The 17,173-nt window shown below is 44.8% G+C and overlaps 2 protein-coding genes across 11 annotated transcripts in view; one reads left to right on the top strand and one right to left on the bottom strand.

Moving 5' to 3' along the window:
• Positions 1 to 9,170, top strand: part of ERI2 (ERI1 exoribonuclease family member 2) — a 9,333-nt gene extending 163 nt beyond the window's left edge. The window contains exons 2-9 of one of the 6 annotated variants that reach the window (XM_090151517.1): positions 57 to 187; positions 346 to 473; positions 590 to 746; positions 1,053 to 1,153; positions 2,230 to 2,311; positions 2,771 to 2,859; positions 3,041 to 3,182; positions 3,255 to 4,550. In XM_090151517.1, the coding sequence (XP_090007643.1) occupies positions 57 to 187; positions 346 to 473; positions 590 to 746; positions 1,053 to 1,153; positions 2,230 to 2,311; positions 2,771 to 2,859; positions 3,041 to 3,182; positions 3,255 to 4,375 (1,951 nt within the window). In that variant the 3' untranslated portion in view covers positions 4,376 to 4,550. Of the gene's footprint in view, positions 1 to 56; positions 188 to 345; positions 474 to 589; positions 747 to 1,052; positions 1,154 to 2,229; positions 2,312 to 2,770; positions 2,860 to 3,040; positions 4,551 to 8,733 lie in introns of those variants that run through there. The other 5 variants (XM_090151518.1, XM_090151520.1, XM_090151519.1 and 2 more) reach the window with 5 other exon arrangements.
• LOC116230342 (acyl-coenzyme A synthetase ACSM3, mitochondrial) lies at positions 4,841 to 17,170 on the bottom strand. 5 transcript variants are annotated; one of them, XM_090151524.1, is made up of 17 exons: positions 17,039 to 17,170; positions 16,138 to 16,446; positions 15,565 to 15,813; positions 15,033 to 15,227; positions 13,791 to 14,021; positions 12,205 to 12,415; positions 11,309 to 11,516; positions 10,937 to 11,080; positions 9,961 to 10,114; positions 9,185 to 9,264; positions 8,388 to 8,511; positions 7,781 to 7,861; positions 7,012 to 7,113; positions 6,168 to 6,295; positions 5,953 to 6,052; positions 5,425 to 5,544; positions 4,841 to 5,228 (listed from the first exon to the last, which is right to left on the bottom strand). In XM_090151524.1, exons 5-17 carry the CDS (start codon positions 13,986 to 13,988, stop codon positions 5,142 to 5,144), a joined length of 1,737 nt encoding a protein of 578 aa, XP_090007650.1. In that variant the 5' UTR covers positions 13,989 to 14,021; positions 15,033 to 15,227; positions 15,565 to 15,813; positions 16,138 to 16,446; positions 17,039 to 17,170; the 3' UTR covers positions 4,841 to 5,141. The 5 variants fall into 5 exon arrangements, with proteins under 5 accessions (XP_090007650.1, XP_090007649.1, XP_090007648.1 ...); XM_090151523.1 differs by having other exon boundaries at positions 15,565 to 15,640; positions 16,905 to 17,170; XM_090151522.1 differs by having other exon boundaries at positions 16,905 to 17,170.
• Positions 17,171 to 17,173: the final 3 nt, after the last annotated feature.

A 17,173-nucleotide genomic window follows, 5' to 3' on the forward strand; every position in this document is an offset into this window, starting at 1 on the left:
CCTCCGGGGCGGGGCGGTGTCCTCTCGGCCGGCGCTGAGGCTGCCCCGTCCCGCAGGTTGCTGGGGATGGCGCGGAGCGGCCGGAGCGGCGGGGCGACGGAGCGGCGATCCGGATTCGGCTTCCTGCTCGTCCTCGACTTCGAGTCCACCTGCTGGCGGGACGCGCGGCAGCGCCGCCCCGAGATCAGTGAGCGCTGCGCCGGGAGCGCCCGGCTGGGTGCGGGGTGCGTTTGTGCGTGGGGTGCGATGTCTGTCGGTGCGTTTGCGGGCTGCCCGCGTGCCGCACTTGACTCGGGCGCGGTGTTTTCCCCCCGCCCTCCCGCCGCTCGCTGTGCTCCGTCCCAGTTGAGTTCCCGGCCGTGCTGCTGAACGCCGCCACGGGGCGGATCGAGGCCGAGTTCCACACCTTCGTGCAGCCGCAGGAGCAGCCCGTGCTCTCCGAGTTCTGCACGGCGCTGACCGGCGTCACGCAGGTATCCCGCTGTGACTTTACACCGTTCGGTGCTCCTTGAAAGGGCCGAAGGCAGCCGGGCCTCCAGCCGCTTGCAGTGCGTACTGACGCGGGTATTTCTCTGTCTGCTGCCCAAAGAAACAAGTTGACGAAGGAGTCCCTCTGCACATCTGCTTGTCACAATTCTTGAAGTGGCTTCAGGAGATACAGAAGGAGAAGAAATTTCTGATTGTCTCAGAAATCCCAAGTAATGCCATTCCTGAGACACAGCTGTGTGCTTTTGTTACCTGGACAGGTAGGCAACGTTCCCTTTTGCTTGTTGCACAAAGCGGCGCACATTAAAGAGGAGCCCTTGGTGGGACTGTTATCTGTGCCCGTTGTGGGACTGCCCTGCACCGATGGCTGTAAGGCAGCAGTGCTCACTGCCCCATCGCAGGGCTGCCGCTGATTTGTAGGTGGCTGTGCGCCTTCTTGCCCAGCTGTCAGTTTGTTTGCTTGTTTGGTAACCTCTGGCTCGTTCAGGTGAGAATAATGCCCAATTGGCAGACGTTAGGATTAAAGAAATGTTAATTCTTTGCTTGCTCTTGTCTTTCCTGTGCAGACTGGGACCTGGGCGTGTGCTTGCACTACGAATGTAAGAGGAAACAGTTACGGAAACCTGACATCTTCAATTCCTGGATTGATCTCAAAGCAACGTACAGGGTGAGAAAAGCAGTAAGCTGGAACATGGGTGTGTGTTATAACTTCAGAAGCTGACTGTATCACACCTACCAGGCAGCACCGTGTTCCAGTGATTAGTTACCAACTGTTTTCATTCTGTGTTATTGCACAAATAACAAACTGCATGCCCTACGACTGTGAATTTTAATAGAAATCATAATGCTAGGAAAGCCACATGTTGTTAGACAAATTACTGATAACCATTGGAGAATTTTTGAGCCATTCTTTGCCTGACATCTGTTGCTCTGCTTGCTGCCTGGACTTCCCTGTTTTTCCTACACTGCTCTTACTGCCTTCCATTGCTACCTAGAAAATAGTGGTCCTTGTCTGCTCAGCAGCTACATCAGGACCTAGTGTGGGAACTGCATTCTGACCAGAACAGTACTAGTACTGATCAGAGCAGTGCTAGTAACACTGAAAATGGATGTCTACTAAAGAAATGAAAGATTGTTTTTATGGTGGTGAGTTTTTTCTTGGTTGGTTTTCCATAGTCTACACACAAACAGGAGTCCTGTGCAGCCAAGGAAATATTCAAAGGAGCAATCCAGGAGTTTGCCTGTCTCCAGTGCTGGAGCTCAGGCAGCAGATTTAGATCTTTAAAGTCAAATAACGTGATCAAGGGGAGAACCAGGGAGTCATACCTTTCCTTATTTAATATACTTGGCATATGCATATTGCAAAGGCATAAGTGTTAAAAAATATATATATACAACAGTTTAAGCATCTCAAGATATATTATAATTGTATTCTTCAAGGCTGTTCTTTCTGTTAAGGCCTTTATTGATGTAAGGCATGAAGTGCAACTGGATGATTGCTGAGCGAAGGTAGAGTGGATTAGTTTAAGATTGGAAGAGGAAGGAATCATTGTTCTTTCTATTCTAGTCTGCTATAGGTAATGCACATGCTTTTTTATATTCATTTATCACAGTGGTAACATGGAGATGTCTGACTTGCACAATGGCAGTGGGAGATTTGTTATTCATTAGGTGATATTTTGGAAGTGTTTTTCACTCCACTGTGAACTGCTGCATCTTAACCAAATGCATGTTTCTCCTTAGGCCTTCTACAACAGAAAACCTAAAGGGCTGAGTCGTGCTTTGCAGGATTTGGGACTGGCTTTTGTAGGACGGGAACATTCTGGTAAGTGTGATATGATGAACCCCTCTCTCTGATATACAATGTTCTGGTCAAACAAACCATCCAAGTAGAAGTGCTTGAAAGGTCAGAGTTTGTCATTTCTATTCTCACGCTTAATTTTAGAATTCCCTCCCAGAGCTCTTCTGTGTGTGTGTGTTCCACAAGATCAAGTTCTGAGTTGCTCAGACATGAAAGGAAACTTGATCTTACCTGATAGCTCATAAGTAGCTTATGAGCATGAAAGAATACAAACATAATATTTATTTTTTTAATTTTTGACATGGTTAATACAAAACAGGAAGGATTTTAACAGTTGTGGATATATATTCAGCTATATGAGTTCTTAAGTGTGTGTAAATGTTACTTTTCCTAGTGTACATAAATTTTACTTGTCCTCTACTAAGAACTGTCAGCAGTAATAGATTAAAAGGAAGATGTTAATATATAACCATACTTTTGAAGGGTTGGATGATTCTCGGAATACTGCTTGCCTTGCTTGGAGGCTGATTTGTGATGGGTGTGTGCTGAAGATTACTAAATCTTTGGATAAGGTTGGTTACTATTTCATATCTTTTCTCTACTAGTCTTGTAGCCTGAAATACAGGTGAAGGGTGAATCTTGAGTATGAACTGAACACCCTTAGGCTGACACACTTGTTAGTTTTGTGCAGTGATTCCTAAAGCTTCTGGGTATTTACTTTCCAAAATCTCTTTTTGTTAATGGACTCCCTAGTCCTGTCCTAGGAAGAACTTAATTTCCAGAACGCTGAATACCAACTCTGCTGACAAGACTCTGCCAGGAAGTAGCAGCAGCCTTGAAACATCCGGAAATAGACCTTGCAAAGCAAGCTCTCTGGCAGAGAGAAACCACAACGGTACTGCTGGAATTATGGTAAATTCTCATGTACAATCTGCAGAACAGGCCACTTGCAGTGATTGCTCTGCAGACATGCGTGTTGTATCTGGCAGCAGCTCACGATCTGGTTGCCATGAGGAAGTCCAAAGCTCTTCCACAGTATCTGCTGAGAGATTTCCTCTTCTTGGATGTGCACAGCAATCTCACAGTAATTTATCACCAGGCATTCAGCAAGGATTGAACAGTGGGCATCTCATGAACACAGCAAGGTACAGCTCTCCAGTGTGTGGGTCAGGACTAGAACTCATCTCCACCACCATCTCCTCAGTTAATACCTCCAGTGAGGATACAGGCACTCATTCTGATTGTTTGTCTCTGCTGACTGACTGGGAAGATGTAGCTCTAATACCTAAATCTCAATCTGAACCAAATTCAGACTGCGTTCAATCTAAGGAGGACTCAAGTACAGACTTCTTAACTGTGTCTGAAGAAGAAACAATTCCAAAGCAATCGGCTGCAATCAGTTCAGGTGATCAAAGTTTGGGGAAAACTCTGGTACCCATTGAACACCCCAGATCTATCATTTACAAAAGTCCTGATACTACAATCTATAATGTAGGAACAGTACAAAGGCAGACTTCAAATCTTTCTGCTTTTAAGATGCCATCTGCAAAAGTAAATGCTATTTCATCTCAATCAGTATTAATGAGAAATTATTCTATTCCTTCTGAGGTTCCCAAAAGAAAGCCAACTAGTCCAACAGCACTCCCACCAGCAAAAAAACAGCCTTTTGCTGTCTATCAAGAGAAAACTGCGTCTTCAGATCATGCCTTGCCTCTGAGAAATTTGAATTTGTCCAAAGCATCTCGCACCATTCTGAGCTCCGCAGTCAATCTGAATCAGTCTGTAACAGCTGTGAAAAATGAAAAACTAACCCCTCCTCTGTGTAACTGTGGTCGAAGGGCTAAAAGGCTCTATGTGTCAAATGCAGGTCCAAATCATGGCAAGGCTTTTTTCTCTTGTCCTGTTGACAGGCGTGAAGGTAGTAAGCGAAGTTGTGGATACTTCAAGTGGGAAAACGCATTTCTAAAAGAGAAATCTCGTGATATCGCCATGAATGTAGATGCTTTGACCTCTCTTGGAACGTGCCCCAACACTTCAGGAAATTATTCCAACAAATCTTTGTTCCTCAGACCATCTATGAGAACTTGAAGCTTCTTAATTTGGTGGTTTGAATCTGAAGCTCAGTTAGATAATGAAACTGGGGCAGCCCAATGATGTCAGATACGTGTTCTCAGCAGAGGATGAAGATAATGCTGGTTGGCTAATGCGGATGAAAATTGCAATTGTTTAAGCATACAGACATGCCCACGTTAACATGACTGGAGTGAGACAGAACAAATCATTGTGCTGCAGTTAAGGTGTGAGCAGCTGTTGTTAGACATCTTAAACTCCTACTTCATCATCACGTGTCTTAAATTCTTTGCTAATTGAGTCCTCAAACATTTTAATGATGTATATTTTGCTTTTATACTATTTTTCCTATATGTACTTGTAGAGATTTTTAACTGTAACTTTTAAGTATGTATTTGTAAGTTATCATGCTGCTCGGAAGTGATTCTTGAAGCAAGTGTTGTAGTAAACTCTTGTGATTTTTCTCATTTAAATAATAATAAAGATAAAATGCTAGTGATGGTTCATTAAGTTTATTTAACACATCATCTACTGTCCTCTTGATAAGACAACTTTTGTGTCGTTCGTATCAGCCTGCCTGTTTTCGTGCTCTCCATGTGGCACCAGGGCAGCTGAGTGCTGGGGGTCAGGTGAGACTTAGTGAAAATGTCAACTAAGAGAGACATTATGTGTCTTCACATCACTGTGTAAATCAGCATTATCTTATTTTGTTCAAACAAAGCAAAAAGCCACCAGAACCCACATGCTATGTTAAAACATAACACAATCCAAAACCCAAAGCATTCTAATATCTCCTCCACTCCTTCTGGCGTAGTTCATTTCTTCGGATCTTTCCACTGATGGTTTTTGGCAGCTCTCGAACAAACTCCATCTAATGGGAAAGGGAGGAAATTACAACACAAAATAACTTATTTCAAATGTGACTTCCCCTTGGGGACATAACCTACAAGTGACATAATAGTTGATTCATGATCCTTGAGGTCCCTTCCAACCCTGGCAATTCTGTGATACATGCTTTCTTATAGTCATGACAATTACTTATAGTATTTGGGTAACTGATGACTTACTTTCCGAGGATACTTGTATGGAGCAGTAGCTTTCTTAACGTGGTCTTGTAGCTCTTTCATCATTTTTTCTGGATCATGTGAGATGTAGCTGGGCGTTAAAACAACAAAGGCTTTCACTACCTTGAATACAATAAGGGAACGGAGGGTGAAGTAATGATGAAACATCACACAACAGTCAGATTTGAAAGACTGGTTAAACTTACATGTACCAAACATTTGTGTACAAACTGCAGAATAACAAATACAAGGGATGCAAACAGCTATGGCAGTGTTATGTGTTTGTCTGGAATATGGAGATAGTCAAAAGGGGAAATACTGGAATGCAGAAGAAAAGCTTCAAATTGTGCTCTGGTTATGTTGGATGTGGGGTAATTGTCGTGGTCTGTTTTTCTGGTTTAGCCATATCTGATAGAGTAGAAATGCCAATTTGATTTTATTTAGTTCAAAGATTTCCATTGGAAGTTGGTCTTCCTCAGCCGCGGTATGCATAAAGCTCCTTTTTACCTAACATGTGCTTTGCTTGTTTACCTCTCCCCTGATGGGGTCTGGACTGCTGACAACTGCCGATTCCACCACTGCAGGATGCTCTATTAGAGCACTTTCTACTTCGAACGGTCCGATGCGGTATCTTTAAAATGGAGGTAAAGGTTCTTTATTTGTACTCGAAACACATAAACACATCTTATCTGAGTCAGCTCTATTATTTGTGCTGGCAGAGGTATTGTTAATCAGTGTTGAATTACCCAGCAGAATTAATGACATCATCAGCTCTTCCAACAAACCAGAAATATCCATCTTCATCCATGAGCCCCCTGTCTCCAGTAACATAGAAATCCCCACGGACTGTTGCCTTTGTTTTCTCTGGATCATCCTAGGAAATATTAAATTGTGTTTTGCATAAAAGCTACTTGAAAAATAAAATAAATTGCATTCTAGTAGATTCGTGTTCAACAGGAATATTCAGTGGGACATTAATAATAACCAATTGTAATAAACGACAACAGATTATTAATTCACTGTTATCAGCCCATAAAGCAAGACAAGTTGATGTCTGGACTAGGTGGCCTCAGTGGTCTCTTCCAACCTTAATGATTCCATGATAATAGGCTGATAGCATCCATAAAATGTATTATGTTGTAAGAACTGAGAGCACTATGCATTTGTTTTTTGGATTCTGGGACTGAACATTTGAACCAAAATGGAAACAAAAAATGCTATGCTCAAACACTAGATGGAGCCCAGTTCTGCACTGAAGAGACTTGAACAGTATCCCCCACTTCTCAGATGGGGTTCCTAGCCCTCTGACCAAAGGGTATCTGGGGACTTGGGGAGGAAGCTGTTAGAGATTTCCCTTTTTATTAAGGAAATAATCAAAAGAAAGTGGATTCAGCTTGTTAGGCGAGGCACTATAATTGACCAGCTAACAATTTGTGAAAGTAGACTAAGCAGCTGCATGAAAAGAAATGGAAATTCTTTCCTTCCCAGGGATTTTCAGACATCTAAACAGTTTATGTAAATGAAACGAGGCACGAATTCCTTGGCAGAGGCTTAACATGGCATCTGCTTTAGCTGGAGAAGTGTTCTTACAGTATAGCAAGTAAAGAGGAAAAGTGGTCTTGTAGGTTTTACTTTGATGGCAATCTCTCCTTCTTTTCCAGGAGGCAGAATATTACCGTTTTCATCTATAATCTAAAAATAAGCAAAACACAGCTTTATTATCTCTGAGCCAAACTGAAAAGCATTATGTTAATATTATAGAATCTGGATACTCATTTAAAATATTCCATTGAAATATCTATTGGAAAATTATTTGGAGCACTGGAGGTAAGTCTGACCCTGAAATTACAGCATCAGCTTACTGCAAATCCACTGTACCTCGCACAGTTTTTTTATCTGAGCAATTCCAAGTACTATGAAAACATGTAATGAAGTTAGTAAGACCCCAAAGAGGTTAAGTAATGAACATCAAAACAGAGGAAGCTGCTAAAAAGCTTAGAAAGGTACTAAAAATCTCAAACAATATTGCAAATATTGCTAGTATCTACTTCATCAGTTCTGTCATCCCCAAGGAAATGTTTGCTCTCTTTGTTTACTCAGTAAACAAAGTAAAAATGACTTCATCATTGCCTTCCCATCCAATAGTGGGCTGTCATCTATGTCATCCCACTGAGGCTGGTGCAAGGGGGAGGTGTGACTGTTCACTTGCACACTGCGTTTGGGGCAGTAACCTACTTGTTTCACACTTCCATTCCTTGTGGAATGATGTTGCATAGCGCAGTGCCATGCTAAAGCTCTCAAACCTCTTTGATGGCAAATGATGATCTGAGAGATGGCAGTGCTACATGAGGTGCCATACCTTGACATCATACCCTGGAGATGGCTTTCCCATAGAACCAGGTTTAATTTCCATTCCTTTAAAATTTCCACAGACCAGCACCTGTAATATTTTTCTCAGTCAAACAGTGACGTGTATATTCAGTCTTTAGCTTAGGTTTAGAGATTCAGCTAACATAGCGAACCTCTGTAGGAAATAATGATCCCTTCACTATAATCATACATCCAGTGAAATAAATGACTCTCTGGAAATCTTGCCCAGAGCTGCAAACAGTGTGAGCATTCCAAAGATACAGTTCAAAGCAGAATTTGGAAGGAGGTCGTGAAGAGTGCATCTCACATGAAGAGCAGGCCTTGGATTTTTTGGGGAGCCATTACGCTTGTCCTATGAGTTGAAAAAACTGTGTTTTCATTGTTGCATATTGGAATTGATTTCTCCCTAAAAGTCACAACAGTTGTAATAGTGGTGATGAGTTTGTGTCGCTGGAATGTGGTGAAGTGAGGAGGAGTATGTAAACCTAGTACAACCTTTTGTACAATCTTTTTATTGACTTTTTCTTGGCAAACCGAGTAGAATTTATTGCTGTACCTGCAAAGCGTATGCTTTTCACCTGTCAAGCTCAACATACAGTTTCTGTCTGCCCGTAGCCTTCATGGATATCCAGCCCCGTCCATGCTTTCCACTCGGCCATCACCTCGGGGTTGATCGGCTCCCCGGCGCTCGCGCAGTGCTGCAGGCTGTTGAATGTGCAGCTGGGAAAGAGAAAGCAAATGACTGGCAGTTATGTCTGCTATGTCCCATTTGCTGCAGTATTCCTGCATTGTGGGGGACCTTTCTATACAAATTGCCGTTCCATTTGAACTGTGCAGAGCTGAACAACAACAAGTCTGAAAATAGCAGAAAAAAGAAAGAAAAAAAAGCTTTTTGTTTTACTTCTGTATTATTTGGAAAATCTAATAATGCGATGTTTCTAGCCCTAGAGTCTGAACTGGAGCCTGGACCAAGGAGGAATAATGAAGTTCAACCCTGCCAGTGAGAACCCAGTGAGGCCGAGATGTCTTTCATATGCGTCACTGAGCGTACCAACACACACTTCATGGGGAGTACACTACTGGTGAGACATAGGAGAGGAACAGAGGGAAGGAGAATGTGACAGTAAAAGTATTTCTGAGTGTTCAGTACGATACCATGATTATCTTGTTACTGCCTGAGCTAAGCTACTTTCCACTGTTACTTACAAAGTCTAAGGTGGTACCTCAAGTATTTGTTCTGACTTTATTCACAATAAGTGAGACTTAAGATGTTGAGAAACACACAGTCTGAGTTCCTGCTCTACCTCTGTGAATGTGGAATAAAATCAGAGAATGGAGCACTTGGCACACTGCCTTGATGGAAGACACTGCTGGGGACACTGCCTCGGCTTACCTGGGCGGCCGGTGCTGCACGAGCATTCGGTAGGCAGTTGGGGCTGAGCAGAAGACAGTTATGGGATATCTTGACAGGCTCTAAGGAGTTCAGAATAGTAAAAACTGATGTTGTCAATATATTGAAGCCTGTGAGGTCTCATCTACATTATAATGTAGATGTAATTATATCTGCCTGCATCAGACTTATGAAACAAACAAAATATTAGTGTCCTAAAAGCAGTTAGCACAGCAGTTACATTTATTTAGGTTTTTTTTCTTCAAAACAGAATCTGCATCATCTTACAATGGATTCATGACACTAGAGCTTTGCACTCCGGGAAGGTCTGAAGTCCTCCTAGTGGAGTTGCTTTGTAATTGCAGTTTAAGGAGAAAAAAAGTGAGATCTTAAACCTTCATTTTTAGATGTCCTACACGACTAAAATTGAAAGCGTTCTCCAACACAGCCCGGCGTTACCTAACAGCTCCTACCATCAGAAGGGGTGAAGAGGCAGTACTCTTTTACAAAGGGTAAGAAGCTGTGTGTGGAGAATGGAAGACAATACCATGTTGATGGTATTTGTTAAAGGAATTCAGCCTTGCTGCCTCCTCACCCCTTACCACTGAGTTACATGGTGCAGGCAACCAGCATTGGTGCAGGCAACCAGCATTCTCACTTGTCAATTAAAGTCACTCATTTTAATAACTCTTTAGATTAGCTCTGCAGATCCCAGCCCAATCTTTGTGTTTCACTTCTAGGACTAACAGCAAACAGCTGTTATGTGCTCCCCCACGTACCTCAAAGACAGCAGGCGGGCTGAACTGTGGCATCTTATGTACAAATACACATGCCCCTTGACTCCATGCTGAAAAAATGCTCCATGCTGCCTTGGCCCAGCCCGTGTCTGAGGTATTCCAGTATATATCTGAAGAGGTCAGGTTCAGCCAGTACCTGATAGCAGAAGGAAGCACAGCCCACAATCCATACTTAGCAGAAATAAAGCAAGTAGTAAAACATCATGAGATGTGTCAGCAAAGCGAATCCAGCACTGTTTGTCCTGGCTAAGTAGCATTTAAATAGACCCGAATGACTGAGCATGACCAGGTCCTGGCAATGGCAGGGTGCAGGATGGACCAATGCTGCACGTTTCTAGGGGAAGTTGTAGTGACAGAGCAGCAGAACTCACCTCAGGACGTGGTGGTGCATGAATATGAGATTGCTTGAACTCACTGTTAGCGACAAGGATGGTTTTGGTTCACTGCATATGGTTTGTTATTCTCTCCCAGTTAGGGTGAAGTGCACTGCCCTATCAATTTTATAAACAATATTGCTTTATAAATTTAGAGATTCTGAATTATCAGCATTTCATTCCTCTGGGAACTCTGTTGAACCCAGGTACACATGAACCCAGAAGCCTGTTAGACCCACATTCTCCCATTTTGGATACGGACTTTATAAACTTATGCTGATGTTCATTTGGTGGACAATCTGCTAACTGTTAACTTGTTGGACACGCCGCAAAAGAGTTATCAAAAGTTAAAGAAAATGTTAAAAAGAAGTTAATATGTCTATTTGACTGCTACATTCCATGCACTCTAGGACAGCTGGACTCAAAATGTGCCTTGTTTCCTGGGGAAAACAACCAAACCAACCTTGGTTGGGTCTCACAGAAGGGTTGTTTTTAGAGCAGCAAAACAAACGCTTCTTGTTAAACCTTGCATTTCTCTTCCTTCTGCCACACGACCAGTCTGTCTGACAAAGCAGTGGGCATACCTTCCACTCACTGTGAGGCCAACGCCATAGCTGCAGTGGGAATGTTCCGTCATTTTTGGAGCTCCCGTCGTCCCACTAGTAAAATAGATGGCCATGGGGTGTTCAGACTTTGTGGTTGCGCACTGGTGATCAGATGGAGCATTTCTTTAAAATGAACAAAGTGAGGAATTAAATGATTTGTGTGACTTACACGTTCCTGAAGATGTTCAGAATAACCTCTGCAGCAATCAGAAGTGCCAAAACCATTTATATTTTTCCACTGCGCAGGCCCAGAAGGATGAGAACACACTGGCACCTGCAGCATTTCCCATCCAAAGCAAACAGAAACACTCTTATCTTTGCTGAGACACTGTCACAGTGGTGGTTACTCACTTCAGGAGATCCTTGAAGCTCAGCCATCCCTCTCGGTGGCCCTCTGACACCAGCAACTTGAACTTCAGAGACTGGCAGTCAGCCTCCACTGACTCTACAGTTGATGCCATAGAGTCATCAGTGATTATGCCCTTTGCCTTGGATTTCTGTAGGCGATAGAGAACATCCTTTGCTGTCAGCTGCTGTGTGCCAGGAATCAGGACAGTTCCTAAACAGGACCAAGTGGAATGGAAAAAATAGCCTATATGTTGCTTAATAATTCTTGTTCTACTAAGACTTCAGCTTACTTGCTGGTTTTGAGTGGGAAAATGCTGTACTGAAAGCAGAATTTGGCCCTACATTTGTAAACATACTGACTTCCTTGGTGGATTGAGTTCTGTGTGAGGATGGGCACAAGTTAGGAGGTACCTGGCTGGACATGAGACACTAAAAGAAATCAAGGGAAGAACTTTCTGTCTGAAGACATCTCCCAAGGACCGTGCCATCCTTCTGGACTTAATTTCTTTACTGTACCCCCCTAGTGTTTGTGGGGCACTATGACATTCTGGGTTGAAAACATTGGCAAACCGAGCAGGTAACAGATCTCTCAGGGGCCATGTGAAATACCTGGCTAAATGTGAGCCAGCTTCATTGCAAGGCTGCAAGAAGGTGCATTTGGGATGCACCACAAGTGCTGGAGAAAGGAGAATGTCAAAGGAGAGTGGGCTCATAGTGTTTCCTTAACACCTAGGGCACGTGCAGAACTACCCAGAAATGCCACATTTGGCATGAAGTGTGTTCCTGTTTTACTAGTTCATCCTCAACAGCATATTTCTAGTTCTGCGTGCATTAAGTAGCAAGGATTGGTTTAAGTCATGATTTCCATCCCCATATGCCATTTGTATGCTCTCACCAACCTGTTCTCATGCAAGCCACATTCAGCAGCCACCACTCTGGGATCCTTGGCAGAAGCAGAAGAACTCTGTCCCCACATTGCAGACTGCAGGCACCAGAGAGTACATTGGCTGCTTTCCTGGACAGCACTCCCAGCTCCTCAAAGCTCCACTTCACCTCTTCTCCATCACCATCTACCCACCACAATGCGGGGGTTTTAGGCTTTTTTCCCTCCTAGAGAATGACAGGGTACAGTGCAAACGCTTTGCTTAAGGAATGTACCACCTTTACCTTAATTAAGTCTGAGGAAACAAAACGTTTGGCACTAATTCAGTGCTGGAGGAATCTGGGGATGAAGCTGAAATTTGCCACTGGCTCCAAATGAGTTCACCTTCAGGAAAAGCTGCCTACGAATATCATGTTAGAAATTAAATTTGCATTCCTTTCCTGAGCTCATGCTGTTTCCCTCTGCAGAGGCTGTCCAGCCTTCTGTTCCTGGCCACAAACAAAGCTGCCAATGGACACAGGTGCAGCTGAGCTGTGCCTCAGTTTCACAAACTCTCCAAGCTCATTTCCAACTTATTCTTGAATTGGGCCTATTTGTTACTTCTGAAAATTAGATCTGAGGTTCAAAAGCACAGTGTGATCTCTAATCAAAACCTCTCATAACTGACAGATGTGTGAAAAGTGAAATGTATGTACACAATGTGCTCTTAAGGAGACTGATGCCCTTAGCAGTGACATTGTGTAAGTCACTTCCTGAGCAAAGAAAACCTCATGGGAGCAGCAAGAATATGGTATCTTGTTATCTGTTTGGTGGCAGAATAACACTAAGGTTCATTTCCAGGGAGAAGAGTTTAGCTGTGTACTTCAGAGGGCAAAACTCTTCAGGTGTTCATTCCTTTCTTTGTTCGCAGCCTGCCAAAATCCATTCTGCCTGCAAATGGAGCAAATGCTTGCCTTGTGTCGGGCAGGAGATGCCTCTGCTCTGTTCCTGCTGCCAGGTGGACACCACCGTATTCAGCCCCTCATCATGAAGAACCTGTGGACCACATCCACAGAGACTAGAACAATATAGTAAGATAGGTGATATACCTACACTTCACTTCTTTTGGTTTTTTATTTTTTTATTCCCCATCCTTGCTTAGAACTTGTGCCTGTTTGGGCACTCAGAATGTTTTGGTTTTGTGGATTGACAGCTGCTGATGCAAAGATTTCACGACTGGAAAAGAACGGGGAGGATCAGCAGTACACCGTGTTACTCATTTTGCCGGCAAGCAGTCAGATGTGTGGGGACTGAGTGCTTTGCCTTGCACACACGGGTGGGATGCATGTCACAGCTGGAAGGGGAACCGGCACAAGGCTCAGAGTGCTCCAGTTGGTCTCGTCCTTTAAGGCACAGATTTACTCAGGGTCAGTGTCACCAGTGTTACTGATTAAAAGAACAAATCACTTGGGCTCACAAACAGGGCAGTATGTGGCCTGAGAGGTTCAAACTACACGAGATGGTCACGATACTACAACCAGAGCACAACCGCAGCGGCATGCTGGATGGATGTGTCTGGCAGCTCTCAGCTCTTCAGAAGCAGTGCAGACAAGTAGCTGTTACCTTTTCTACTTCGGTCCATCTGTCCAGCACATCGCTTGCAAAGTTGAAGTACTCTGGCACCTCTGGTCTGTACTGCTGTTTCATGAGTTCGTAACTAAATGAGGCTTGAGCTGGGGAGCTCTGGCTGCAAAGCTGGCGAGATCTTCTCAGGGAAGCATGCAGGGACACGACGCTCAGGGCCTTCAGTAGACACCGCATGGCAGCAGCAGCTCAAGCAGCCTCCAAGAAATGCTGCAGATACAAACCTGGTGTTAGCCATATAGTTTCAAAATGGCATTTACTAAAAGCAGTGGAATGCGCTGGAATAACAATAACTGGTATCTGGAATACCGGGTGAGGACAGCTCTGGTTCTGCTGCTGTGGGTCCCTGCCCTCCACAGACCATCACACAGCTGAGATCCCCACCGTGCACCCCACTTGCCGCGCTCAGGCCGGCCAGCAGGGCACTATGCCCATGAGTCACAGCCTTTCCCTCCCCACAGCTCCTACCCACCTACTAGACTGCACTGCTGTTACGTAGCAGAGACACTGAAAGCACCTGAACTGTGGCTGCTGGGAATGAAAGGACTGCTACTGACTGAGAACACTTTAGTAGCAGTGTGGACTAAAATGGTGCATAGAAAACCAACAATCCTGCGTGAGTTACTGGCTGATTGCAGCGTTACTAGCTTCAAAGGCATCTGCAGTTTACCCTATCAGCACTAGGGTTATGCTGCTTCCCAAGAGTAAAATGCATATAGGAAAGCCCTGAAAATGTTTTAGTACTGCTGTTTTAAACACTGCTTTGTTGTGCAGTCAGCCAAATCCACCTCTGTCTGAGATGGGGAAAGTTTAAAAGGCCCTGAGATTCAAAATGCAGAGCTGTGTTTCTCTACAGTCGGCTTAGCAGGAGGGCAGAAAACTCAACAATCATCATTTTCATGCATTGTTGACATTTATTTACAAAATAATATAAACACTGATAGCTCCTTGCTAAATTAATAATCATCCAGCTGTAAACCCACATGATTTCAGTGATTCAGTGAAGCAAAGGGACAATTTCTGATGTGTAACATTCAATCTGTTTATGAAAGACACAGGAGAAAAACCCAGTGAGATGAAAGGTGTGGAGAGGCAAGGAGAACAGGGAATACAGACAGAAAGAGGCACACCAGTCTTGTTCCAGTACCAGAAAGTGTCCTGTCCAGCAGCAGCAAGGCTGGCTGGGGAGCCAGCCAGCTCGTGCAGAGGCTGTTACCTCACCTCTCAGTCTCTCAGCCCTCCAACTGCTAAAATGCGCCCCAACTTTGGCTGCTAGCACAAATCCAAGGCTTCGGTTGCACAGCTCTTCTAGCACTGCTGCTGAGCCCAGTGACTGCCTGCTGTGTCTGTTCTGCGTACTTTGGACTCACACAAGGGGCAGCCAGGTCCCATCTGGAGAGAAGAGCTGACAGGTTTCTGCAGAGTTCAGAGTGGAAGCAGAAAGTGAGGTGAAGGTGAAAATCTCTCCTGTTCCTTCCAGTTCCCTGCTCCCACCCCTGCCCCAGAAAAGCAGAGCCTTAGGACCTTGCTTGCTGCAGACAACTCCAGCTTGTTACATTCTGTCTCGGGCAGCACAAGGAACAACAGACCATAACCACAGCAGTGCAGCTGTGTCTGTCGACTCCTGGGGTGCTACAGCTGGCACAGCATTCTGTAAGTGCTCTGCCACATGGCCATGGCATTATTATGCTCTTTTTGCCATCAGCCCACGATGAAAGGGTCGTATTTGCCAGGGAGCTGGGGACATGCTAACCTTAAATTGGGGCACCAAGATTTATTTCTAAGGGTTTGGCTGTCAGAGTTCCTCCTGCTGCATCTCCACCCTCAACCTGCAGGTCCAAGGCCAGAAGAGAGATTGCTAGCAGCCATCCATATCTTTGAAGCCAAGCAGCTCCACATGCTGATCAGAAAAGGTGACTCTGCCGCTTTTCTGCAGGCAGGATCTGCATGTTTGCCATGTTACCCCCCGGGGTGCAGCTCACGTCTGTCGGTGACAAGCAGACTCAAAGGAGATGCTAACCATTAATTCTTGCTCACAAAACTGTAATAGTTTTTAGATGTGAATAGTTACGGACATAATGTTATAGACTAGAAAGCATTTTGTAAGGCTATTCTGCTTTAGCCAGGGATCTTCAGCAAAAGAAACACAATAATGAAAAGGCACATGCAGGCTTATCAAGCATCAAAGAGAGGGCCTTCACACAAGGCCAAATTGCTCCATTCTGGGGGAAGCTTAGAATGCAACAGGTGTGTCAAGAAACTCCCCCTATCCTCCTTATCTTCCTATTTCCCAGTAGATCACTGAAAGACAGGATGCTGAGCTTACCTCTATCCCAGAACTAACAGATGTGCAGACAATAACGGTTAAGTAGGCAAACGTTACGATTTTGGTACGTGTAAATTGCTTGTAATAGGCGTTCTCCTACTGAACATGCGTAAATGAAGAGAGTTCATCTAGAAGGCGAGCGAGAAAGAACATTGGATGAAGCAACCGGCTGCGGACTGGGCTGTCATGGAGCTGAAGGGACACTGGGCGGCAGCAGAGATCGTGGAGCAGAGGACTGAAACCTTCCTAAGTCAGTACTTGAGATAGACGCGTATCTGCTAATTATCTCGTGACGGAATTATGTACTATCTGTGAAAACATAAGGAACTCGTAAACATGTCATCTTAAAAGCTCTTATGGCGAAATTCTCCCCAGTGCTTCCTGGTGCGGCTAAAAAAGAATACCCGCTTAACAGCAACAAAACTTTGCTGGACTGAAATGGATTGAAACTAAAAGAGGGGAAATTTAGGTGAGACGTTAGAAAGAAACCCTTCCCTCAGAGGGCGGTGAGGCGCTGGCACCGCTGCCCGGAGCTGCGGGTGCCCATCCCTGGGGGCCCAGAGCCACGGCCAGGGCAGCCGGAGCTGGGGGCGGGGTGGGGCTGCGAGGGCCGTTTCGACCCAATGTGCTGAGATTCTGGGCCACGATTTGTGGCCAATAATGCCACTAATATATGGCAATTGCTGTAGGGTTAAGTGAGCCCTGAAGGCTTTCCGGGAACCAAGTAAGACACGAGTAAGGAACCATTAGTAAGACACAAATGGCACCTCTTGTTGCCTTCCTTCTTGCTTTTGCTAAGCCGGTAGCTCCCACAGACCGCCCGGCAACGACGAGCATCTCTTCGTCTTTGCTCTCAACTTTGCTCAAGTAGCATCAAACAATGAAAAGTCCTCGCACGCACCAAGCAAATCGCGGAGGCGTCCACCGAGCCGCCACCGAGCAGACAAAGCGGGCTGTGGCGATGAAAGCGAGCGCCGCGCAGCCAGCGCAAGGAGCCGCAGGGAGCGCACGCAGAAGCCGCGCCGAGCGGAGCGCA

This window comes from Phasianus colchicus, chromosome 16 (genome assembly GCF_987193195.1).
Source record: "Phasianus colchicus chromosome 16, bPhaCol1.hap1.1, whole genome shotgun sequence".
Taxonomy (NCBI): Eukaryota; Metazoa; Chordata; class Aves; order Galliformes; family Phasianidae; genus Phasianus; species Phasianus colchicus.